The sequence below is a fragment of the Falco peregrinus genome, chromosome 4 (genome assembly GCF_023634155.1).
Source record: "Falco peregrinus isolate bFalPer1 chromosome 4, bFalPer1.pri, whole genome shotgun sequence".
Classification (NCBI taxonomy): domain Eukaryota; kingdom Metazoa; phylum Chordata; class Aves; order Falconiformes; family Falconidae; genus Falco; species Falco peregrinus.
In genome coordinates, this window is record NC_073724.1 from 49,190,158 (window position 1) to 49,217,862 (window position 27,705).

The window sequence follows — 27,705 nt, forward strand, 5'->3', positions numbered from 1 at the left end:
TGCTGTTGTGATATCCAGGTGTTTTTTAACATAAAAAGACCTTGGTTTTAAATAGATTAGGGGAAAGCATTTTGATCAAAAGACCAGGTTTTGTGTTGTACTTTCAAAGAAGTACGTATGGACAGAGCTTGCTAATTTGAAGCATGAAGTAGCCCTGATCGTCAGAGACTCCATTTCCTATGAAGGGATGTCTCCCAGAAGCAATCTTCCATTTCTGTTTATGGTCTGTGCCAGGAAAAATCCCAAAGAATTCAGCAGAAGCTCATCTTTATTGACTCTAAGGCTTGTCCTCCACTGACTGGACCACGAGGACAATCGAACTATCGGAGACATCTAAGAAACATACACACAGTTGCTGATGCAGAATGGCAAAAGCAAGACACATTAACACCTATGCTGCCACTGCTGTGCACTACACAACCCAGCAGAGAAGATTCTTAAGCAAGAAGGATTTTTCTTTGAATGTTTTATCTGCCTCAGGCTGGCTTAAAGAACTTTTTCTCAGAGCATATGTTTTTTTTTAAAAAAAATGGTAATTTTTAAAAAATTACCAGAACAGTACCTCTGAAGGTAAAAAAAACCCCAAAAACGTAGCAAGAAAAAAAGACACCTGAAAATTTGTTTTCAGAAATTCTGTGTTCTCCAGCACCGATGCTGATTTTCTTACTGACCTTGAGGAAGAACTGCTACATGCATTTTGGTTGGTCAGCAAAACCAAGCAAGAGTGACTGCCGGGTGTTCCAAATGCCTGCGCATCTTTTCCATTACATCAAGATTAATGCTGCTTTCTGTTACAAATGCAGGGTCTGGCCACATTGCCATCAAAGTCAGAGGGAAATTTCCCATTGGCTTTAACAGTGCAACACAGGGCCTTTACAAAACAGACAGGGCACCTTTGTATTTCCTACTGAATATGAAAAAGAAAAACCTGTGTACCAAAGTCTTTGATCAAAAAGAAAACAAACACATCTTATGGGCTTTTTAATAACTTTTTTCCCAATAAAAAGAGTAAAGTTGGTCTGAAAATATTATACCTGTTTGAACAGAAAGCATACTTTCTTCCTAGCTGGGCATTATATCATTCAATCTGTGAACAGAGAGATGTAATATAAAGTAATAAAGAGGAAATACAACATAAAGTAAGATTCAAACATATTAAATTGCTTAATGAAAACACAAGAGAAAAAGAGTGAGTAGAAAATACGGTTTCCTTTATTGAGAAAAATTCCTTTTCAAGTGCTTAATCAATAATAAGGTTCATATTTCCTGACTTGAGATATTTTTTACATTTAGTTTTTTAGAAAATTATTAAATATCTCTAATGAATATAGATTGTCATTTTTTTGCAGCCCAGCCTGGCAGCATCCTGGATAGATTGTTCTCTGCTTACTCGGTTTCCCTTCTGCAGCTGACTGTTCCAAGTAATGCATTTCATAATTTCATTTCAGATCATTCTTGTCACTGAATTCTATTGCATAAATGTAAATACACATTTGCAAATGCACCTGGGGAAGAGGAAATCCTGTAGGATCATGCTGCTGGTAATCTGGAGATGAGTCAAATCAACATTTGTTACCACTTAATGTTTTTATGTTCTTGCACTGCAGAGCAGATTTAGGCTGTAAGAATGTTGTAGTCAAACCACCAATATTCCTGTTTCCATATTCTTTGACTCTAATTCACCGTCCACAGATTATTTAAAAATATCTGGAGTCTAGTGACCAGGATGTAAGAATGTAAGACTCCCATCAGTGTGTGAGGCCTTAAACCCGCCTACTTCACCATCTTCTGCCCAAGTGAGTATCTGTTGTACGGTACGCCTCTGAACCTTCTCACACCACAGGGTGGAATATCAGAATTATCACTTAAAGTAACTGTCACCCATGGAAAGCTATGGAGCACTCATCTTCTCTCAGGATCCTGTGGGAACTTTATATTTCCCACTCAGCATGGTCAGATTTCTCCCAGTTATGGGACTGCAAGCACCCAGTGCAGTACAGTGTATTTGGGTAAAACCCAAACCTCTGCATGTAGTTCCCAAATTACAAGGAGGAGGGGGGAAAGTCATGGCAAATCTGTAAGATGACCTTAGCTGTGGTACCAGCAGGTTTGGAGCCTCCATGGTGCTGGCAGTCTTGCAGGATGCAGCTTCTGTGGCACAGGGACCTATGGAGATCATTGAGACAGAACAGAAAATTCCCAGTGCCTAGGGAAGATGGGATGGAGAAGGAGGCCCAAGGTATCTGCAGCGATGGTGCAGGAAAAGAGATGTGGTTTGAGGAGTTCTAAGAGGTAGGTGTGTAGATAGGCAGTAGTTAGGTGTGTGGGAGACAAGAAGTCCCAGCAGGAGTACCCTCTGGGGCAACGGTGGTGGGCACAGAGAGGGAAAGGTGCCGGTGGCTTTTAGCCATATGAAGATGTCAAAAAATTTGATTGCTCCTGGACTAGCCCATTTCTTCTCTATTTGTTCTACGATCTGACGTCAAGACAGCAATCTGGTTCCTACACATATGTGAGAACTGCTGTTTTGGATAGCAGGTATCCAAAAAATTAGTTCAGGGCCAGAAGACAAAACAGAGAACTTCTGAAAGGTGGAAGTCCTTCTGGATTGGGACCTGATTGCCAGCTGGGAGGCTTCCATGGCATCTATGCTTAGGTTGGAAATAACAATGTGCCGAGTGTGGTGCCTGGTTCAAGCTGCGGCCATGGCCCAAAGGCAGGCAGGTCAGGAGGGCTGGAGCACCCTATGGACTGCACATGCCATGCAGCGCTGGATACAGGGGAGGAGCAGTTCCTGGCGATGCTTTGGACGATTGTGCTGGGGGGAAGGAAGTCACAGAAAGGGGTCAGGCAGGCAGACAGTAATACACCATAGTGTATTGACAGAATCTTATTTACATATCCAAGTTAAATTTGGCTAGTTTCTAAGGAGTATCAATATAGGCAGTATGCACCCATCACCTGGAGCATCATCTCCTTCCGTTATAAACCTCTAATGATGGTTTATAAACAGAAATGCGGTCAAGCTAGAAATAACCTGTCACGCAAAATGCTGACATGTCCAAATACCAACAGTATCCGAGATATATTTTTTCTCATTAAAATATTGTATTTGTTTTTCTCAAAGGAAGTAGAAGTCATAAGAAAAATCAACATTAAATTACCTAATCTTTCTCATTTTCATTTTTAATTCCCCCAGCATGGGGCTGGGATAGCTCTGCTCCTTTGCACCGACTGCCATGACAACCAACAGATCCATCAGGTATCTGCATAGCCATTCGGCTTTTTACCTGGGGAAAAATGTATACACCAAACGCTCAGACTCTTTTTAAACCTATTAAAAATAAATTACTAATATGATATGACCTAGATAGCTGAATGTAATGTATCATAACATCCCAATATATAAAAAAATCACACCCCTAAGTGTAAAGGCATTTATATACATTATGGAGACTAAGTAAAGTTGCTACGAGTACACCACTTGTATTATGTTTTAAGACAAGCTTTCTTTAAATGAAATGCTTTCAAAGTGAAAAATTTTTGTATGGTATTCGAGACATGAGGTACTAATTCTATGCTATAAATACACATGTCCACGAACAGACAGTGTAGTTGAAGCACTTTGAACATATGTACTTTTATAAATTATACACACGGCAAATCTGGATAATTAGTATCCCCAAACAAAAATGTTTTTCAAGTTGCCCTTAGAGCTCTAGATTTCGCACCTTAATGGAACCAAAAGTGCACAGGTAAAATACCACAACTTTTAGCAGTATTCGTCTATGAAACAAGCTGTAGTTACATACACGTTCAAACACAAGTAAGCAAAACAAAGATATATGAATTCTTGCCACTAGCCATTACACAAACACCACTCATGAATAGGAGCACCTAACTCAACTGCTGGTCTTGCATTTCTCTTTCATCTTGCATTTAATTGATATATGCTAGAAATGTTATGCAATACCAACGTGCAGTTTGCATTTGATGGGCAAACACCTACAATATATCCAGATTTACTGCTTGTCCTTCTAAATTATGTTATCATTTTCACAGATAATGTATAAAAATGTCCTAACGTTTTCCTTAAGAAGCACCATCATTCTGGCAGCCTGCCTTTACAGAAAAACATAATATTGGCATCTGAAAAATGATAAAAAGCTGTAAGACCAAACCTGACACTCTTGAGTTGACTCAAGGCTTTCATTTAGCACACCTTTATCTCAGCCAAATTTAAAGGAATGCATTTCTTGGTAATAGAGGGAAAAGGCCTAGTACTTGCACCCTATGACCTAGGTAAAGAAATTGCTTTAATGATGAAGGTTTTGGGGTTATCTGGCTGATTTTAACTTTATTCAGTTTAATTCTCCTCTTCTCTAAGCAGTATCATCTCATTCTACTGCAGTTTCCTCAAACATCTTTCCACTTTTCTTCCCTCATATCAATGAATTCCTAAAACCTTTATTTTGTATTTGATTTTATTTTCTTCCCTTAAATGTCTTTCCAAACACTTAATCGCTTTTTCAGTTTCCCAGATAACATCCAGAGATGCTCAAACATTAATTTCTAGCTACTGACCAGCCATATAAATCTGATCACACACAATCCTCTTTTTGAAAATTGGGCTCAACTCTGTCCCAAACTTCAATACAAAATCTGTTTGAAATCCACTGACTTAAAGCAGCGTGCCACTAAAAATGCAGTTGTTGATGCAAAACAAACACTTCCATGACCCTAATGTTTTGACACATTTGAATCTGTCAGGAAGTCAAAACAAATGAATTTCGTTTGTAGCTGGGAGACAGATAAAATTCATTTGGGTGGAGGTTTCCCCATAAACTGATTCCATTAGACTCACCACTGCCTTTCATCTGGTACCACACTCATTCATCTTTTGCTCAGAAACAGGAAGAGGAGGCTGCTGCTTCTGCCATCCCTGATTCAGACCACATGAGCTCCACTGAAGATGCACAAATTGGCTTCAGGCTGCAATTGGGCCCACAGGAGCTGGTGAAATTACTGTTTCTCTGCTGAGACCAAACACCACTCACACAAGCGCAGCAGAAAGATGGACTGTAGGAAAACACAAACTGCTTGTACATGTTGTCTATAATCTATTAAGTTCTTATTCCTCTGCTTCGTGACAGTCTAAGTGGGGAAAAAATAGATAAAAAGTTAACTAACATGTGAAAATACTCCTCAAGGTCACCCCAATTACTTATTGTTGAGACTTTTTTTTTTTTTTTTTTGGTTTGCAGTTGTTGCAAGAGAATTCCTTTCACTGAAGTATCCCCTGGCTGCAGGAAAACCTGTTAACTGGAATTGAATATCAAGACTACCAGGTATGCACAGCTGCACTACAGAAATTATGTTATCTGATCAACTCTTGCATGTTATTCCACTTTTTTAAAGTTTAAATGAGTGTTGGAAAGAGATTTAGAGATTTGAGACAAAAAATATGTAAAAACAAAAGCATCAAATAATCCCTGCTGAAGGTATTTCTTACAAAAAAAGAGAACCAGAGAAATGAAGGCCTATATATGACCCAGGGCTAAGTGTACTCAGCTATCTATGAAATATATGTACATTTCTATGAGCAGAAAGAAAAGAGTGAGAAATGTGTTCTCAGCAAATGAGGAAGACTAACTGAATGATGTACAAGCACCACTTGTCACAGCCCTTGGAGACCCAAGCCAAACAGATCACTGTTCATATGAGAACAGGCAGGTAAATAGACATTCCAGGAGATAATAAGCAAAAGCAAACAATGACAGTAAGTGATGTCAAGGGTAGAGAAATCAGCTGCAAGACATGCACAGACAGAGGTACCAAGTTCTGGGAATTCTGTGTTTTGGGACTAACTGGGAGCTATTTTGCTGAACTAGTGGCTACTGGCTCTGGACTGGTGTTACCTTTATAGGCTGGCAACGTTGTTGAAAACCAGTTTTGGGGTTCAGTTGGAGGTGTTGGCAAAAACTGACATGTAGGTAACGTAGAGTCCTCTTCTGGCTGCCAGCTACCTGCTGCCAAACTCCTGCCAGCCCATACAGCTCCAGCTCTGCATACAGTAGTAACTATGGTATCTCTACAACAAATCCTTTCCAGTTCTTCAGCACCTGGCAAAATACTTGCTTCTCCTTCATGTGCACAGTGCTAAATTTACAAACAGAAGTTACTTTAACTTACTCAACATGCTGTCCCCTCTCCTGCGTTGCCGTTGTACTGGATTGCCCTAAGCCCAGGATCACTCTGCATTTCCCAGCTGGTCAGCCATTGGAGTTAGGCCAGGCTTCAAGCCCTGTTTTACACCTGCTCCTTTAGATAAGACAACCTTGTGAGGATAACATGAAAATAACTGAACAAGAATCTCCTCGCCCTCCTTTGGACACACAAAACTGGACTTTTGATCAGAACAATTCCAGGGAGAGGACACCTCAGGGACTGTTTCAGTGTGTGAGAAGTCCTGAGCCAGGCTCTTGGAAGCACATGAAGGGACAGATGCACCAGCCAAGCTTCCCAAACCTTTCAGTCTCAGGTGGACATCAAAGGAATCCAAGGCACTGTTGTGCCATGTTTGCATTTCAAACACCGACCACATGTATCCCACTCCCTTCTTCAGTGAATGCAGCCCACAGGAAACCAAGATATCGACAGAGCTGTTCTCTTGCACTACAGCAGGCCAACGTTAAGAGCTTCTCTGTCTCTTACCTTCAGCAAAGCATTCAGTTTACCAGCAAGAACCCTCATTCCGGTTCAAATAAGGGAAAAAGGCAGCTTGCTCTGGTATTTGCCAAGTACAATGTATGTGTGAGAAAGAAAAGTGTGTCCGTTTCTGCTGCATTTAAGGATATAAACTTTGGCATCTGAATTTTCTTCCTCCATCAGCCCAATGCTGCTTTTAAACATGTTGTTTTCTGGCTGTCTTCATTTTCAGTGCACTATTTCTGTCACTCTCACCATCACAAGAATCAATAGATACTAATACCATGACATGGGTGGGGGTGTTAGCCTTGCAATAACATCTGGAGACACAGACATGTGGTTTATTAATTTATGATATATCTTTGATGGCTTTTTTCCCCTTTGCCCTCTTACCTCTTCCATGGCCTCATGCTAAGACTGCACAGCCCTGTATAATGCACACCTTTGTTTTACTTAGGTCAAGTGATCAGGAACAAGTTTTCTGTTCCTACAAATATAAAATCACCTATGCTAGATATTACACTAACTTGTACAAGCTCTAGGAATGACAAAACTTGCTCCCTGGTTTGTGAGACAGATATGTATGTGATAACATTTCTGCTCAAAAATTGAACTAAAACCACTATGACATTGAGAGTTTTGCCACATGGAAAATGGAAGATTACTAGTTCCCCAGTGAGTGTCAGTTCTTTCTCCTAGCCCTGGAAGAAGCCAACAAAAATGCTGAGAAACTATTTACAACCATATTTACAGTATTTTATTCTGCCTTACAGCACAATGCAGTTAGAAGCAGGGGGGATACACATAACTCTATTACCTTCTTACATGATAAAACAGATGGACCAAAAAGGCAAAAATCAAAGAAGATATGTTACTTGACTTTCACGTAGTAATATTTCACGAGCAACAGTTTCTGACATTCAGAAGTATGGACATTCCTGTCACAAATGTCTGTGTAAATGAAACCAGCTTATACCAGGAACCACTGACCAGGAACACCTGCTACTCCTAACAGCAATCCCTGTTGTATATGCAGTTTACTGACCTATTCCATAAACTGCATTTATTTCTGTTTATCAGTGTTGTTTATGTGAAACTAATTAAAAACATCAAGACCATTGTTTCATAGTCACTAATATATAGACAACAGAAATGTCATTTTAATGACGTGTTAAATAAAACACTGGTTTGCTTTTTCAGCTCTGGCTGCCTAAATCTGCACTTACCGTAAGGGTACAGGATCAGGCAGACTTGTCAGTACTGCATACCAGTGACAATGAATATAGTCAACCTCTGAGCTGCCACCAGCAACAACAAAGGACACAGAATGACAACAAGCCTTCCACATAAATACCCGTTTTATTTTTGCTGAAATCTAGATTTCTTGTTTCATAGCAATTTTATAGACTAGACTTCATATGCATTACATTACAGGAAGCATTTATGATGCAAGAATGTTGTTACACTCCCTTTTATAGTTGTATTATGAAATAGTGCAAAATGAAAGGAAAACACTGCTTCAGCAGCCCACTGAGGCAGCACTGTACTTCAGGAGAAAAAAATAGTCCAGACCTCTGTACCATTCAAAAATCTTTCCTCTGCACAATCGCAGGTTTCATTTAGATATTCAGAGTAAGATATACTCTGCTGTAAGAGACATAGATGCCATTTGTTACTGGGAGAAAAGTCTTTTATGAATGCTTGTATAAGACAGCTTTATGTGCTCTGACATATCATTTACCTGATCTGCCATAAATATATTGCTTCTTCAACTACCTTGAAAACAGCAACAAAAACTAGAGGCACAGTCAGTCAGTCACGAGAGTACACACTTGTTACTGCCTCACTAGTCGCTGGAAGGCTGAAGTTTCTGTTAAACAGAAAATAATTAAAGCAACAGATTGGAATTGCTAATTTTAACTCTGCCTAGCCCATCCCAAATAATACCAAATTTCCCCTGTGATTTGGAAATTACTACACATTTTAAGTGAATGAAAAAGGTGGTGAAATGTTACAAGGAGACAGAGAGGCAGGCACATGCCTTTTTATATCATAGAAGAATATTTATACCATGTCATTATCATTTGAGAAAGAGAGATATCTACCTGATGCATTGGTTTTGATTAAGGAGAGAGGGTTTTCTTCCTTCAGTGGATAGATAACATGGATATACACATATTTTTCTTAATTTACAGCTGCAAATACAGTTGCAAGTCTTCTCCTCATACTTTGTGATGCAATTTATAAGTTCAAATACAGAAAGAGCAAGTCTAATATTTCCAGTAAATGTTCAGGAATTTTGTAGTGCTGATGACATAACATATCGCTACAAATATGACTTAGAGTCACTGCAGCGGCAGTACGGGAGACACAATATGTGCACAGCCTCCAGCATGTGCAGGTGCCGAAGAGGAGAAGCAGCACAAAAATCCTTTCCCTTTTGTATGTTCTCGTTGTTCCCATTTCCTAAAAGACAGGATTAGGTATGTGCCAGTTACACCAGCTCCTGCAAGGTAGGGAAACAAAATAGATCCTTTAGCTGCAGCAGTAACAGAAAATTCTTGATATTTTTCTTAGAGAAACATTTTGGAAGAGCTGTCTTGCAACTGAGATCAGGTTGTATGTGAGGTTAATACAAGTTTCCACCTGTGTTAAGAAATGAAGATTCATGCGAAATGGAAAATAATGTTCTTAATTCCCTTCCAAAATAAAATTCACCTGAGAAGACTTCAGAGACTCTAGACAAGGACTACTGCTTCACTCCTTTAATATGGCTAGAAGTATCCCATCTTGTTTCTACAGCATGAGGAGGAACAGGTACCACGGTAACACACACAGATCCTTTACATCTTAAGTTATTTAGAACAAATGAATTTGAGGCTTCCTTACGCATCCTCAGAGGAGTTGTCAAAGGAGTTCAATATTCACAGTTATGTATTTTTAAGCAAAACATTTAAAATTGTATCAGTAGCATACCAGCTGATGGGTGTTTTATGCCCTGTTCATATAAAAGCCCGTTCAATTGACTGTGTTTCAGCCTTCGGGGATAGTAGGAAGGGAGGCTTTAGTTGATGAACTGCACAGAGTTACTACTGAGGAATCCCTGTGCACACCTCTAGCAATGTAATTTTCATGATCTTTCTTCAGCAGAAAACAACATGGTTATTAGAGAATATAAGAAAGTTTCCCAAAGCCTAATAGGCTTTTCCTTTCTACATCTAGCAGTAACATGCCCACAGTAAGCCTTTGTACTTGACTATGGACCCACCAGTATGGGTTTGGTCTACTTACACTTTTTATGTCCCAAGAAGATGCTTTGAAAGTCCTACCCTGTACAACATCATCTAAAGCTCAAAACCCAAGAGTTTTCACCTGCTACTTGATTTTTCCTGTTCACTTTCTCCAACCAGAATCTCCCTTCCCATCAGGAAAGGCTAGCCAGTCCTTCATCACGCATACGTACTACTCTCAGCTGAACTGTGTCTTTGGCAATCAGATTGTGGTAAATAAAAGGTACGGCCTAAGAGGAGTCTGCTTTGGTTCTTTCTTGCTTGTGAAGCAGAGAAGAAGGAAATGTGTTTCTTCTCCCTTTGTAAGACCCAGGTACCAAAAGAAATTATTAAGTGTGGAAATTCTATATGTACCAATCTGATATACTTTCTAAGAACGATTATACTGTAATACACTTATGTAACTCAATTACATGATTTGGTTTATCTTTTTAGGTTTATTTCTTTCTCCCTGATGGCAAGCTAATCATTACACTCTGCACTTATGCAAAGCCACCTCTTGGACAAATTGTGCTTGAGAATTTTACCAAATGATGACCATATTTTAATAAAGCCTATGATCCAACAGACAACAAAAGTACACAGGAAAAGCTCTGCTGGAGCCAGGCTCTCTCCGGGCTTTTCAGCTGTTTCTGTATGTGAAACAATTAGTACATGTGTACATATTCATGTACAGGAGAGAACAAGTTCAGATTTAACTATCAATATGCCATATGTGCATACCACATTATGCACTTTGTTGTTAATAAAAAAAGCTAATAAACAATGCTTTGTGAGTTTACTTTTCATTAGAAAAGATCAATAAACACAAGTGCTGGCTTTCCTCAACATAACTTATTCTACCCACTGAAAATTTTCACTGTTTATCAGTTTAAAATTGATCACTCTTTTCTTGTTTACTGTTGCAATAACAGCTCTGCAGCTGAAAGAGAAGTGTTTTATTCTTATAAATAAAAGGAACAGAGTCATATTCACATTAAGACATTTCCCTTGTATTGTAGAGTTATAAAAATGGAGGAGGAAACTGTTGAAGGGAGGGGGCTGCCACTCTGTAAATTTCTATTAAATGGAAGAAACAATTCCAGGGAGTATGGCTACCCAGTTCTGGCAGTCTCTGCCTGCTTTTATTCCACTTACATTTTACTGAATGAAACTGTCTTTTACTACACCTGCATCTCTATTGGTCCTACTAAAGCAGTATCCTGCTAGCTGCAACATCAAGCTTCACTGAGATCCTTGATAGCTGAGGGTGTTCAACATCTCACTTAGATTCTGATCTAAAATATACTGAGATAACTGATGCACTCTTCTTACATTTCACATCACAGTTCTGTGGGCAGGCCCTTTTTCCACTAAGTGGTCTGTTAACACTTTACACCATTTGCACACTTGACTCTTCAGAAACTGTGTTGTTGACATGTGTGTAGGAAATTCCCTTATACCTGAGGTGTACACAACGGCATGCTGCTAGCTAAGACCATGGCCCCTTAATGTCAGAGATGACTACTTCCAGCAGTATTGATGGGAGCCAGAATGGATCCTTTGGTCAGCATACCATGACCCACAAAACCGACAGTATTTGTAAGATGCTAACGTTGGAAACTTCAGAAGGAACAAAAGATATGTATGGGCTGGCACAGTCATAAAAAAAATATCACCTACTCAAGTGAGCTCCCTCCAGCTGTCCCTCTCCAAAAGTATGTCTTCTCTTTGTGGAGTTTTCTAAATATCTTGGTAAAACAGCAGCAAATTTAAGAACAGCATTAGAAAGGGCAGTCCCCTACTATTAAGCATTTCATGCTTATTTTCCTTGAGTCCAGCAGGGGTCATATGAGGGACAGGGACTTTTTTGATACTTTTTAACCTCCGTTCCCTCACTTCTCCAGGGGCACAACCACAGGGGACAAGGTGGGAGCTCGAATAACTCCAAGGAGGCTGGCTCATCCCCTTGGCTGCCATCCATGATGCGGAGTGGTAAAATGTGCACCATCCCTTCGCCAGCATACAAGCCTTGCTGCAATTTGGCTCTAATGATGCCAGCCCAGGACCTCAGGGACGTGGAATTCCACACTGGCATGCTGCTCTAGCCAAGTACCTTGTCTTCCTGTTCCATCTGTGTAGTATTTTTCCCATGGTGAAATACAATAGGGCTGAGCTTACTGCCTTGCCCGTTGGGAACTCCTGACTATTGAATGCTTGATGTCATAATCTTAACACTATGTGGAAAAAAGGGGTTTATATTTAAAAGGTCTTCCCAAAAGTATTTAGGTAGGCCAGTATCTTATCTAAATGACGTATTTCCTTCACCCTACTATGCAGCAGTCATTAGGCTGCACTTTCAAGCAGTGTTTTACCATTTAAGTGATTTGCTTGCATTAAGCTGACACGCACATGCATGGCCTTTAACTGTTTACCTCTGGCCTTCTGCATCCTTGGTTTGGCCTTGCAAGCGCAAGCTGGTACCTGGCCTCAGCTCCCTTTGAGTTCAGCTCAGAGCTGAGGATCTCCAGCATCTTACAAAAGACACACAGTGCAAATCACCCATAGGCCCTTCGTATAACCCTCATCCTTCTTTGTTGCCTGTACCTCCTGGCCCCTCTGTTCTTAAGGTGATACCTCTGAAGGGAAAGGAAAGTCTTCTATTATATCTCGACGCATTCACAATATATGTGTAGTTCTGCTTAACACTCATCTCTGCCTCACTGATGTTTTACTGCATGACCTCTATTTTGCTATTTTCCAGCAGTCCACAGTCCTTCCAAGTTAGTTAAAAAAATGAATCTCCTCTCTACAGTCCAGGTTTTACTTCCCTTTCCCAGATCTTAGGACTTAATCATCAAATTTCTACAGAAGGCCTACCCCATGAAAATTTATTCCCAAACACTGAGGCATAAGTTTGCTTTGAAACATCAAGTGCACTTATTTTTTTTTATATTTATTTTGATATTATTTTATATAATTTATTTTAATTTTAATAATCACTTGGTTTAATTTTCTGCATTGTATATATTTTCTTTTTGTTCCCATCATCCAAGTAGTTGTTTAACAGTTAGCTATAAATTTGCATTTGTTTGATCTCAGGTGTATTTCTGCCTAAAGAATTAATGGTGCTTTTGATAATATATACTCCAAAGGTATATTGTTCTGAACAACTCTTTTGACCTACTTGTTTCCATAATGTTTGAGGTTTCTGTCAATGTGATTTCTCTTTATCATTTTTCTTCCTTTCCTTTTACCAGAGGCTGATTTTTTTCTAACATCCTATTTCATTTCAGTTCAGTAAAACTCCCTTTATTTTTTAATTTTCTTAGGTTATTGAAGTCCCCAGATTCCAAAAACATTAATTTTACATTTTGTCAAATAGAAGGAAGTTCAGTAGATTTAAATAGAACCAGACTGAATAATCTTACCTATGTAATGTCCTTTTTCGTTCACTTTGAAAAATTCACCAACCGTGGATGAAATTCTTGTTCCTGTGATAGGTTGAAAAGAAAATTAAAGTAAGTCTTATTTCATTAGACTTGAAATATAAAACTCTTTGTCACTTTTCAAAAAAATTAAAATTATTCAAATCTCTATGTAAGTAACATGCAGACACTTCTGATCCATCTAGTAGGAATTTTATTTTACAAAGACCCCAATCTTGCCATCCCATCTGAACAGAAAAGCCCTTTCACTTCCACTGAAAGCCAGTGAATCTGTTAGGCACTAGGCTTACATAGGTGTTCTGGCACTTAAAAATACAGGCAGGTGCATAGCAAGACCTTTAAAAATGTACAGAAAGTGAATTCCCACTGAAATAATTTAATTTCAGCTCATTTCATTGTCTTTAACACAACCTGTTATACTTAAATGAAACATGCCAACATTTTGTTTTACAAACAAAATCCAAGAATTAAGATTTCTGTCCCATGGAACAAGAAAAGGTTGCTTTGGGGCAGATTCAGGCCATGAGTTCTAAAGGGCCTATGAATTTGGAGGAAAATAATTCATCTCTGTGGACTCTGACACACGTTCAAATATGTACCGAGTACCACATCATTGTTTCTGCTTCCTAACAATACTGAGTGCACATGCTCACAAAGCAGCAAAAGGACTAATTTCACATCTGTACATACAATCCTTGCACCAACAGAGAATGAAGGCTGTGATTGCTAATTTCAGGTTTTTTAAAAAGAGGCTATTTTGTTGAAAGGCAGAAGAATTCCATAGTCAATGTAACATGCTTTTAATTATTACACAGCATTACAAATACACCAAAAAGGCAATGTTCAGATTCATGTTATTACACTTAGTTTGGAGATTTGCTTTCCAGGTTGAATGTCAGAGATGACTGCATTTGGCTTCAAGAGTAACACTTTCAAATTACTTCTCAAAGAATAACAGAAAAGTTTCACGAAGTTCTAGCCAATACTGGATCCAGCTCAGAACTGGTGCTGCTTAGAATTAAAATATATTTGAAAGTTTGGTTGCATATGGTACCATCTATTCTAACTAGACAGATTATAAATGGTACTACTAAAAACAATCACTTACCAAATACAGAAAGTTTTCTATAAATACCAGTGATTTTGTCTTTGGAAGAACAAATGTTTAGGAAAAGACTGCATTCAAAATGGAAAAGCACAAACACAGCATAAGAATTCCTGAGCTACCTCAAGCCAATTTGTTAAATCACCATGTAATTTCTTAAATTTAGGAAGTTGCTAAATTAGCATTCAAGGATCTCACTGGAAATCTTCTCTAAACCTTACCCTCAGCATTAGCTCAAATGCCTTTAACAAGAGGAAACCTCATGCAGTCACAGGTGTACTGGCAGCAGCAACACCAGTCATGCAGCTGAGACCTGAGCAAGCACAGCAACTCTGCTAAATCACAGCCTGTATCTGTAATCGCTAATGTTTCAGAGGTGGCTACATTGGACAGGATCTGGTTTATTTTCTGAGTTCTTGGTATCTGCACTAAAATTAAAAAATAAACTAAAAAATTTAAAGAGAAACACTAATATAAATAAAGGGAAAAGCAAACATTTTTATGGCATAACACCATCGTGCTTTGACAATTATTTTGAACATTTATCATTTAACATTATGAGTTAAGGAGGGAAAACAACAGAAATTGTTGTCACAAGCTGTCCTAGAGGGCAAACTGATTATAAATATTTGAGAATTGTTCTTTCCTACAAGACAATTTTATCCATATAAATTGTTGCAATTACGTATTCATTATCTCTCCTGCATTACTGATTAATAAGCTAAAACTGCAATGGTTACGGCTATGAAGAACTGGACACTCCATGTCCATATGGACTTTTACTATCTCTTTATAACTGATTGAGAATGTTTTCTGGTTTATATTTAAGGAAAAAAAAGTTGAAACTGCTTGACAAATATTTCATTGTCCTCATACAGCCCACTGCTGCCACTTGTTTGGGAAAATGAAAGGTAAGTTGAAAAATGCACCTTTTCCATTTTCATCTCTAATTGAATTCTCTCTTGACCCCCTTATTCCCCATGGCTGTATTTCAGGTTTTGATGATAAGAAAAAGAATTTTGTATTTGGATAATACAATTTTCTCACTTGCCTTCAGCGACCTTCAGCTCAATTTCCTCTCCCCAGAGACACTGTATATTACAGAATTGAATCAAATTCCTTATTCATAGAAAAAAAGTTCCAATTTAATCTGAATATTCAGCATTTTACACTGGTCAGGGTGATGGATGGCAAATTGAAATGCTTTTGGTTCAGGTAATCAAATGGTAGAATTCAGACTTGTATTGAAAAAAATAATGAAGTCTATTCAATATTCTCATAAGGTGCAAAAAATGCACATTACACGGTAGAACTGGGGCTTTTTCTTATTACCTAACCAATAACATCTCCATTGCAAAAAGTATAGTAAAACATTAAGAATTTATGTAGGTTAGAAAATGTGAAAAGCAGACACCACTGAGGGAAAGTACGGGCATCTTCCTAAGAGCACTCAAACGAACGAATACAAAACTAGGGGAAAACCAGGTCTGTTCCAGTATGTACCTGCATTGTTCAGTGCTAGCCTACTGAAGCCTTCTAATATGTTTTAAAATGCTTTTAGAGAAAGAAACACAACCTTTTTAATCACTTCAAGTAGTTTGATATACTAAACTACTGTAACGCTTCATTTCCACCCCCAAAAGTTTTGTCAAGTAACATTATCAGGTATCTCATTATTTCCAAAGGACTACTGGTTTCACTTTGGAAAACTGTCTTGCTGCTTTCGAAGTTCAACCCCACATATTGATGCAGCATGCTTGGACACTTGGACAAGATGTCTCCAGGAAAACAAGAAGATAATGATGCTGTGTAAACATGGTTTGGTTTGAAAACTTCATCAACAGCTCCTTTTTTTCCTTCTAGAGATGCATGGAGTTACCCGGTTTGGTTTTTAAATACTGTATTAAAGTTATGTCTTTTCTACTTATTTAGAATATTCAAGCCACAAGGAATGCTTAACTGTAGGCACCACTAGCATTTAATTAGAATTGCAATACAGCAACCTAAATGTTAGGGCACTGTGTTAAAAATGTAGTCCTTGCCTGCCTTTCCTGACTGTACTGTAACTTGTGCGAAGGGGGAAGCCTCCTCCATGTTTATGCTCTCGCCTCACACATAGGTGCCTGGTGCACAGCTGTTATCTGGGCCAGGCTGATAAGGGGAACTCCCCTTCAGAGCAACTTCCCCATACCTGGCAGATGGGACGTGGCCTTCACAAGCAGGGGAGAACATTTTTCCTCCCTCCACATCACAAGCAGCTCACAGGGATGGCACACAGACTGAAGCTTCCTACAAGGAAACAGAGATCTCTGTGTGATGCTGGGTGTGCTCACTGTGCATTTATTTTCTGTGAGTAACCTGTCGATGGAGTTTACCTTAACAGCTTGTACAGTTTCACAGCCAAGGAAAAAGATGGGCTATGAGGCATGTGGAAAAAGTATGCACAGAAGCACTCTCAGGAAGAGGGGAAGTGCTCAGACCATCAAGGATAACGGCTACATTAGAAACATTTAAAAGTAGAAGCTCTTAATATTGAACTAACTCTTCTAAAATAAGAAACATTGGCAGGAAATGGTGAATGCTAGCAAAAACAGTAACATGTGATCAACCAGCAGAGTCATGGGAGAAGAGCTGAACCTAGAGAGCCACACAAATATATTAATTTCAGTCAACCCTCAGATTAAAAAAAAAAGATTGCATTTTTCCAATTTCACCCTGCAAGAGCAATTTAGGAACCAAACATTACACAGCATCAGTGTATTAAGGGCAGCGCTGCAGCGGAAGCCACAAACAGGTACACCGATGACTAAGAAAATAGAGCCCAATTACTGTTCCCAGATCTCTTACCTCTTCAGGACTAGCAGGAATAAAGTCACTAAAATGCATTATTTTATAGGTTAAAGTGAACAGACACCAAATAGATACACAAAGGAGTAAAGTGTGGGGTGTCTTACATAATCAGAAACACAAAAATGAACTTAAGATTTCATAGAACAGGATTTAAGCATGTGACCTTGAAATAATTCAAGTAGAAGCTTGCACTCTGTACTGAATGCACACAGTACTGAATGTACAGAAGCGCACGCTTCTGACTAACATGTTAGCTGCATTTCAGGGTCCAGAACACTAAGAACATTTGCTGCATGCACTCACTTCTGCTGACATTTATTTGGAACTTTTTTAGTGAACACCTCTGTGGGAATATAAAAAGTGTAGGACACATATATGACTGAAATCTGTACAATAGAGTACAAAAGGAAATTAGAAAAATGTTTTAATTTTGTTAAAAAGTTGCATTCAGATCTTTATCCTTTCAGAAGAAGAGTTCTTAGTGTCCTTCCTTGTAGAAGGGCTAGGTATGGAGTCAGGACAGTAAGGCTACGTGAGGAGGCACTTAAAAGTCAGGAAACGGCAGCATTAAAATACTAATAAAATCTGGTTTCATGTTACCATGGGGACTATTCCCAAAGGCTGTATTAGCCTGTGGACACTAAGCCCCACAGGAGAACTTTCACAACCAAGGGATACCAACAGGCTCTTCTGGAGGACAGTTCAGATCAGGAACTCAGCTCACACACAGAGAAGTCTGCATCACCCAGATAAATTTAGCCTCTGTGAATGCTCCCCATACATTCAAATTATAGTCTTTAGCCTCAATTATTTTCCCCAGGATCATGTGGGACATTATGCAAGCTTTGTCTTCTTTCGCCTTGCACTTTTCTCATTTCCATAATAGTCCAGTATTGGATCTATATCTTGGCAGTTGCTGACTGCTGTCACATTCACTTCTCTTTTCAGCTGATAATATTAAAAGCTAAACATTAATTACAGGGACTATTTCTCTAACCTTGTCTCTGGGACAGAATATTTAGTTGGGAACAGTATAGTCCATCACAGCTGCAGTCTATTTGATAAGTGCTTCTTAAAAGCCAGACTACTTGTCTGCTGGGTATGCTGTCTCACTGACAACTGGGGGAGTTGGGGGCTCTTAAAAGGAGTAACTTGGCTCAAGGTAGCCATTTGGTAGTGCGCCTCCAGTGCCTTCTTCAGAGAGGACAAAATATCATTGTGACAGTGTGCAAAATACACTGGCCTGGCATTACAAAGGGATTTTGTTCTTCCTCTGTACGCTAACCCCAATGAACATGGAGGGGAGCTGAGGTTCCCATGTTAGCTGGCACACCACGGCATTAGTTGCTGTTATGCCGTGTCTTGTTCACTGTGACTGTAAGCCAGCTTGGGTAGCAATTTAATAAAGCAGCTGAAGCTAATGCCATTTTTTGGCACCACATAAGAGAATTTGTTGTAGGGTCACATATATGCATATAAGGGGTCATGTACCAGCAAATTTTCAGGAAATAGTAGACAAGCACATTATTAGACTGAATTGCTGTCTGGCTCCAATATCTAAAATATGTAACCAACTCTTAACCCCAAGTCTCAGCACTCTGATGCATTTAAATCACAAAAACATGTCAGTTTTTTGTGTCTTAATACATTTCTAGAGTAGGAAAAGAATATAAAAAATGTAGCACCAGATTCTATACAGAAATACTTGAAGACCAATACTTCTGGAATTAGTGCCACTACTAACACAATATTTAGATTAATAAACACTTCTGAAAATCTGCAATTGCTTCTAAAAGCTTGATTTTAAAGAAATTAATCTGGGGCTCATACTTTTTTTTTTAATTAGAGTTTTTGAGCCATTAATTTTATATTTCCAAGACTTTCTTTGCAACCACAAGGGCTCTTTTTAACATACACATTTAATGGAAGATAATATTATTTCATAATCATGGGACTCTGGAGCTGGAGCTTTATAAGAAAAACACTAAATCTTATTAAACTTGTGATAAAATTATTGGTGTTGGCAACCTTGCAGACATATGCCTAGAGCTGCACAGCATTTTCCTCCTCTAACTACTGCAACTAAAAGGATTTTAATGAGAGCAAAAGAATGTGGCTCTGTCTGCCCAGAATCTTTTGGAATTTTCACTTTTCCCTAATGAAAATGAAAACAAATACTTTTTTTTTTTCCATAAGTTTTTATGGACATCTGAACTGACTTCTGTAATGAAGAAGGATTAAACAAACTCAGGGAAATTATAAATGTGGTTTGTATTAGTGTACTAATTAGCTCATAAATTTAGAAATAGTTAATCTTTTAGATTTGCTGAATGAAAATAGCGGTCAAATCGCAGATCAGATCTTGGAACTGGAATAATGCAGTGGTGAGCTAAAACCCCCTGAGCATAAGTGTCTGATCCCATAGCATTATGAAGACTGAAAATTTTGCTACTGGCTTTGAAGAGCAGAAGGTGAATTTAACCTAAGTTGTAAAATATTACTCAAGCAACCAGATACTTAACAGATAATAATTAAAAAATGTGATTGATTAGGTGTGTGCTTCTCATTGTGTTATAACCCAAAGATTAACTATGTTAATTATTTCCAGTTCAGTAAGCTAATTAGAGCATTGGTAGCTAGCATAATCCTGTGGTTTACTGCAGTTTTAATTTAATGTATATATGTATGTACATAGACATTCAAAGGCCATCACTTAGAAATATACATATTATTTCAGAAAGAGCTCTGGGTGCCAAGTCATAAAAATGTACTTGCCCATTACATGATTGACATTTCTTTAGAACTGTCAAAGTAGAAACAGGGTACGGGCACTATCTGTCTTACACTTTCCCCTTGATAATCTGATGAAGACTGCTCTGATGAACCACAGAGAAATGTGTTTTCTATCCCAAAACAACAAGTTTAGGTCTCAGTTCTTCAGACTGAGCCCTGGCCAGGTGGTGGAGATGCAAGAGCCAAGCACCCGGGCATGGTTTGCAGTATGGTAGCAGACAAGTAACTGGCAGACATTGCAGGCTGCTGAACAAAACAGCTCAAGAGTCTCCTCTCCCCTTTAATGGTTGCACCAGGACAAGGTTAGAAGAGAATTGGGCTCAGTAACACTCAATGTGGAGAATAAATAGACTCCCATTCTCACACCCCATAAACATCCTCATGCACACCTTGTTAAACACCACCCTAGAGACTGCATTTCAAGCAGTTTTCCATAAACTCCATGTGACCTGGATACAATGCTAGATAAAACCATCGGATAAAGTACAGCACTACAAGTATGTGAACCTGGGATTAGAAGATCAGGGTGACTTAACGTGGAACCAGCCTTCACATCTGGACTGCTGTAAACATTGCCCAATCCAAGCCCCCTGTGGAAAAAACCCACACCAACAGCAATTCAGTAAAATGTACAAGGAATGCTCATTGGTAGCCCTGCAGTGATATGCAATAGGAATTCATCTAAATTTGATGGCAAACAACTGCTGAACCAATTTTCTCCTTTGGCTTGTAGTGCACCTGCTCTTACAGTATCTGCATTTTATATTCACTTTTTTTCTTGCAGAAATGTAAATATTCCCACATTAAACCAACTGCTCGTGTAAAGAGAGAGCCAGTGACAAGGCCTTACTCTAACTACACAGTGTAATAAGGAGGAGATGAAATGTGTTTGCGAGTACCAAATGTTTAAATGCCTGTTACTTGTGACACAAGCTGGCAAGTTACAAAGCAATTTGTAATTATACCTCCAACTTGCTCTTAAGAAGCTGGGCAGCAAGCTATTAACCAGATCATATATTACTGCAGCATTCCAACTCAAAGTGGTAGGAGACGGAGAAAATTTAAGCCTCACATCTCAGAATTGGGCTCTGCTGAAAACATTGCTGGCTGCTGAACATGTGCATCAAGTCAGCATTGCTGACATTTTTTTGTCTGCATATGATGCTACTTCTGGAGGCCATATGACCCGTAGTTCACCATCTCAGCTCTATTTTTGGTAAGCTGCTGCAAGAAAGGATGAAGTGGCATGCTTAGCTGGTATGGATGCATAGTCTAAGGGATTCCCAGTTATCACCATTTTCTTAGCCTTTCCCTACAGTTTAAGTGAGGATGCATAAGGCACCCAAAGTCCTCCCCATTCCCCTCCAAAACAGTACCAGGACAAGCAATTTTTTTTGGAGGGACAAAATGCTAGACTTTACTTTTCACTAAGTGGAAAGCAACATTTATACTCTACTGAAGTCTCCCTGATTGCATCCATAAGCAGGTTTACAAGGAATATCACCTTGGCAGTGCAATCTCAGTGATCCCTTCTGGCCAAAACTTTCAATTGCAGTGACTTAAATAAAAGTGACCGGCTTGTCAGAGATATTCAACACACTTGCTTCCAACTAAGTTAGCACATTAGCAAATCAGGACACAGTTATTTTAGTGATTATATATAGGTTAGAACTGAACTTCAGATGCCTAAATTTGAAATTTGTGAAATGTGTCAGCAAAAGCATTATAAGAAGCCTGATCAAAACGAAATATTCTCCTTAAAGCAATGTTCTAAGGATGTAATGTAGTTCTCTATATGACAGGCACATGAAAAGCTCTAGAAAAAGGCCTTATAAAGATCCTGCAGTGCACTGCATTTTGATCTCAGGCACATGTTCCACCTCAACCTCACACTCTGGAACAATGACAACACTACTTTTGAGACTGGGTGAGACCACACCTAACACAACCCTGTGCAACCAGATAAATGTAATACTGCAAACACATTTATCCTACCTAACTTTAGGCTTTGAAAATGTTGTGTATACCTCAGATACTAACTGAGATTCTTATTAACTAGTGGAGAGGAACAGGCACTACTAAGTCAGGATACATCTAACCTAGGTTAGATGTCTACCTCAGGATAAAATTAACCAGGCCTTAGAAATGCTGCTTTACTCCCACCAAGTACAGAGGGAGTGGAAACACCTCTTACATACTCATATGTCTAAGTTGTACATATCCAAGGTTATCAGGGAAGAAGTCTAGGCCTCGCTGCAAAATGCTGGTTGGAAACAGGAATATTCCCAATGAACACTGCTGCCCTGTGTCACCATAGCAATGACAAATAAAGGCAAAGAAGGACTTCGGCATTTAGCCATTAGTGTATATTAGCAGAACTGCTAATATCACCTTGTATGTCAAGACCAGTAAAACAAAGTCAGAAATGAGCTGTATGTAACGGGGCCAACAAGAACTGGAAGCTAGTGTGGCTCTTCAGTTTCTGCAGCAGGGTTAGTACCTCCACGCACTACATGGAGGGAGATACTGTGCTACATGGACATACTTGCTTGGGAGTACTAACTCCACTGCACTGTGTTGTTAGGTCCAAGCACTCCTATTAATTGGCATGAGTTACACCAATACACCACTCTCCTGCACTTGTTAAACAGACCTCTGACTTACCTAAAATGTAGTCTGCAACTTTTACAATACTAAGTGTGACCCCATGGCTCTAATCTTCAGATATCAGTCGGATATTGCACACTCAGTACTTTCATATTTAATAATTATTCAATGGACTTTTAAAGGAGCCCATCCTTAAACCAGGCAGGTACATTACACGTAAATTGTAACATACTAGAAAGGATTTCTGATTTCCATACATTGAAAGCAACATAGAAAAGGCGCAGCTTCTGTACTTACCGTGCCAGCAAAACCAGGGAAATTGGGGTCAGAAAGGAATTCCAAGTTTCAATTCTTGGTGGAAGATCTGAACAAAGAGGTTCAATTTAAGTATTTTTCAACTTTTGGTCAAGTTTGGGCTCCTATATCTCTACAAACACACATCCCTAGCAGTAGATACAGTGTGGAGTAGACCCGATTCATTTAGAGACATGTTCAAAATATCGCTGTCAATTGCAAGTATCAGTACAACCTGGTGATAATGCCCAAAGCGCTTTATCAGAAGACACATGGAATTGATTTCTCTCTCATACCAATGTTAATCATGACAAACTCTAATAAAGCCAGAACTAGAATTGCTTTGAATATACACTAGCATGCACAAGAGAATACTGCAACTGTGTGTTTTTCTGATTTTTTTTTTCTTTTTTCTTATTTCTCATATTCCTCTGGGAGATCTCATTGCCAGCTTCAACAAAGAGCATCATCTCTATGCAGATGATATCCAACTCTACAACTCTGTCAACTCACTCTCTGATCCCCTTCTTGCCACCTGTCTTCAACATGTCAATCAACAGATGGTTACACCATCACTAAGGAATGCTTCAAAGGCATTCAAAATGTTTTTTTAAAGTCCCCTTTGTTCCATGTCTGTGGCTGTGCTATCAGTCTTCTTAATTCAGCCCTTCAGTTCTTGGCCAAAAATCTTGCTGCTATCCATAACACTGTGTTTTCGTTTTCTTTTCCCTGGCTTTAAAGCTACTTCCACACTATTTACCATCTACTTCCTCTGCGTTATGTTGAATGCTTTATTCCAGTTTAAAATAATGCCATTTTGTCCACTTCAGTTTTCTAAAAACATACTTTCTAAACTTCACCAACCAATGGGCAGGAAACAGAGAACTACTCTGCTTCAAAAATGGAGACTCCCTCAAGAATTTTCAACACACTATAGGTTTTCTTGAATGCTGAATTTTATTGTAAGACTTGTGAAAACATGTTTCAGTGTCTACAGTAGTAAGTCAAAGCCCTCTGACACACTTAAAAGAATAACACTTTTCTTACCAGATGATAGTGTTTAATATTATGAAAATATAATTGTGTTGACTGTACCAGATCTCTCTCACAGAGTCTAACCTTTTGCTTCTCCTCTGCCCTTTCTTACCTCCATGTCCTCTGAGGCCCCAGAAATGAGAAAGAAAGCCCATTCCTTCATTCACTTATCCTATTTTTATTGTCTGCATTTTTAGGCCTTCTCTTCAAACCACTGTAACATGCAAAATGGTATCATCTCAGGTACTCCCTCAGTTCCACAGTAGTAACATTCCAATGATCCGTGGATAACAACACACCACACATCTGGAGTGTCTTTTGCAGTAAAGGAAGCGGAATAACATAAAATGAATAAGCAAAAGTGAAATGTACCCACATGAGGAAAACACAGTGTAGTGGAAGCAAGCATCTGACATAAAAACACAGCTTACTCAGTGTTAGACAAAATGCCAAGGAAAAGAACTATGTGGGGCAAGGTTCAGCTAACACTCCATTGACAAGTGCACCTATGGAGCCTCACGGGAGCACCCACAGAGGCTAGAAGTTACCAGCGTATGCTACCCAATGCAAAACGTGGCTGTAAACAGATTGGCACACATAGTTCTCTTAATGAGTGAATTACCTTCATACTCGCTACTGCCTCCACTTCCCCTTTCATCCTGCGATTTGTAATACTGTAACATTAGCGGCAGCCACAGCACTTGTGTAAAAATAGCATTTTGTTTATTTCTTTAACAGCATTTAGCAGCTGTTGCCAGCTCACATACTTTGCCAGCTCCTGGCAGAAAGCCAGTGAGGAGCAACCTGCGAGCCGCCCGTCAGAAAATTCCGTCCTGTCACAGCTACCCTGTAAATTCCATACACTGGAGAGGCCCTGGGACCACGGTGACACAGGCAGGCGGTACTGCAGCAACTCACCAACCCACATGCCCCAAGCCGGACAGCAGGCCACCTGTCTCGTAACTGACTACCCCGGGCAGGAGGTCCGCGCACTTCACACTCCCCCAGCCCGCCCCTAGTTAACGGCACGGCGCTGCTGCTGGGCTCTGAGAGGGGCTGCGAGGCAGAGGCCGACCTGGCCGCAGCAGCGCCCCAGCGCCGTGGGGAGAAGGCGGCCCGCGCCCCCGAGCCCCCGCTCCCCGCTAACAGCGACACCGCCCCAGCAGCCCGCCGCAAAGGCTGCTGGGAGAGCAGGCGACGAGGCGGTAGTAAAACCGCCGGAACGCTCCGCCGTGACGCCACGACGCACGCAGCAAGCGCCGCATGCCCCTCCCCCGCCCCGCCCCTTCCGTTACCATAGTGACCGCCCGGCGCGTCTCCAGCGGGGCGGAACGGGAGAGTTCTCGCGAGGTGTCGGCGGGAGGGGCGGGCCGGAAGGAGGTGCGGATTTGAAGGCAGCGGCGGGAGGGGAGGGGTGGGGCGGTGCTGCGCGGCGTGGGTGAGTGGTTGCGGCCGGTTCCCGCGTGGCGCGTGACCCGTCGTGCCCGTCGCTCAGGGGGCGCGGGGCCGCGGCGCCTCAGCTGCTGGGCGGGAAGGGACGGCGCCGCCCGCCACCCAGCCCCTTCCCCGGCGAGCAAGTGTGTGGCGGCGGCGGGTCCCTCACCGCTCCCGGGACGGTGCCGCCCTCTGCCCGCCCCGGCCCCTGCGGCGCTGCCGCTCCGGGCCGCCCTTCCTCCGGAACCGTCCGCCCCGCGGGGGTGGCTCCGGCGCAGAGGCGGTCGCTGCTGCCGTGCATTGTGCCCGCGACCGGCTCCGTGCCCGCCGCTTTTGGGCGGCCGGCGGGAGGCCTTCCTATCCTGACCAGCCCCTCCCGGCCCGGCGGCGGGGCGGTGCGCTCCGGCCAGGCCCGGCCCGTGCTGCGCGGGGAGCGCTGTGGGGGTGTTGGGCCCAAAGACCAGTGAAACAACTTGACCTTCAGTTTCAGCAACCGAATAACTTGACCGTTAGGTTATTAGACACGAAAGTTTAAAATATTTATCCGGTGCAGTATTAAAAAGTTTATAGTTCTGCCCGGGGATGAAGGCAGAGCTTTAATTTTAATAGTACGTTTGTTTGCTAGGTGTTGCGCCTTTCCAAATCTGAGTGCTTATTTTAAGGCTTTTTCAGCAAGGTATTTGCATATCTTTGCCTTCTACATGAAATATTTATAAAGTGGTTTGTTTTTTTTTAAATGAGGCAGAAGTACAAGGCTTAGTTAAACTGTATCAGATCATGAGGTAATTTGATAGCAGAGATGCCAACAGTAACTTGGGTTCTGTTCTCAGGATTTAGTTCTCTAAAAAAAACTTACTCTTTGTTTAAGGTGAGCAACTGAACCTGAAATTGTATGATCCCAATTCTTGAATCATGGTGCATTTCATATTCCCTTTAAAAAAAAAAAAACAAACAAAAAAACCCCCCACAATAAAAGCAAATGTCAAATAGATCAGTTCTTAAAATACCAAATGACTGTGTGACACCGAGTGGGCAGGCAAATCAAATCCTGAGGAAGGATCTCTGGGAATTCAGTTCGGTATCCCTCATATGGGAATGCATCTTGCACTGCAGTATGCAATGCAAGATTTTAAATCAGAAGCACAGACTTCAGAATGAAATTTGAGCCTTCAGCCTTAGCTCTAAAACCCTTGACTGAAAGGTTTGCTTCTTAAATCTTGATTCTATTATTACCAAGGCTTTCCCTAAACTACCGAAACATTTATTTCCTAGCAGGTTTGATTGTGAGTCTTTTCAAGGTGGTTTGTCATAAGTGTGGTTTTTAACACGTGTTCTGGGAGAACATTTGTTAGATAGTGTTTTGAGAAAGTCTATGTGCAGCCTCTGACCAGTCTCCATCATTTAAACAGTATTCTTTAAAAAGAAATTATCCCTTGGATTTGATTGTGGCTGATTAATGGCTTATACTTACAAAATGTTGTAGTCACATGGTAGTGTGTATGTCACAACTCCTGTTGGTTTCTTGAGGGAATAAATAGCAACACTTTGCTAAAACTGTACGATTAAATAATAATATTTTTCTTAACAGGAACCCTGGAGTCTGTGAAACACTTAAAGTCAAGTGGAATAAGTAGATAATTGCCAAACCTTTATTTTGAATTTGGTCCAACAGAAAAAGTAGAAAATGTCACCTGGGAGCGTTCTGCAACCTGTACTGAAAATGAAGGTGGATGAACTTTTTTTGTGCTGGTTGAGTCAGCCTGCAACTCAGCTGACACTAAAGGACTGCTTGAGAAGCATCAAGAATGAGGAGAGATTTGAGATTGGCAATGAAGATTCAGGAAATGGTAAAAATGAGAGGTTCGCTAGTAAAAATTCCAATCCCAAGCAGTGTGTGTTAGGAGATACCAGGTTGCCTTTGATGTCTTTTAGTCCTCCACAACTTTCTACTACTCTTCCACTGGCAACTCCAGCCAGCCCAAGGAACGTTTCTAACATTAGAGCAACACGTCGACCCTCAGGAACCAGAGTAGTAAGTTTGTTTCTTACTTACTAGACATATTTGTTTAAATGGAAGTGAGTTTTGTGTTTGTGGTATTGGCAAATTATGCAAGTAATTTATTGCCCCACAGGAGGTGTCGGGAATGGAGTGAAGCAGTAG

At 40.3% G+C, this 27,705-nt stretch overlaps 1 protein-coding gene and 1 long non-coding RNA gene across 5 annotated transcripts in view; one reads left to right on the forward strand and one right to left on the reverse strand.

Moving 5' to 3' along the window:
* Positions 1-1,271: 1,271 nt before the first annotated feature.
* LOC114013013 (uncharacterized) lies at positions 1,272-26,269 on the reverse strand. 4 transcript variants are annotated; one of them, XR_003555846.2, is made up of 6 exons: positions 24,733-25,267; positions 23,079-23,145; positions 13,409-13,471; positions 4,865-9,214; positions 3,165-3,290; positions 1,272-2,818 (listed from the first exon to the last, which is right to left on the reverse strand). It is a non-coding gene; the product is annotated as an uncharacterized LOC114013013 (long non-coding RNA). The 4 variants fall into 4 exon arrangements; XR_008746747.1 differs by adding an exon at positions 16,723-16,820 and having other exon boundaries at positions 1,272-3,290; XR_008746746.1 differs by lacking the exon at positions 24,733-25,267 and adding an exon at positions 25,406-26,269 and having other exon boundaries at positions 1,272-3,290.
* Positions 26,270-27,211: 942 nt separating this feature from the next.
* PPP2R3B (protein phosphatase 2 regulatory subunit B''beta) overlaps positions 27,212-27,705 on the forward strand; it is a 53,422-nt gene continuing 52,928 nt past the window's right edge. Inside the window, exon 1 of the mRNA XM_005228699.4 lies at positions 27,212-27,576. Within this exon, the coding sequence (XP_005228756.1) occupies positions 27,229-27,576 (348 nt within the window). The 5' untranslated portion in view covers positions 27,212-27,228. The remainder of the gene's footprint in view (positions 27,577-27,705) is intronic.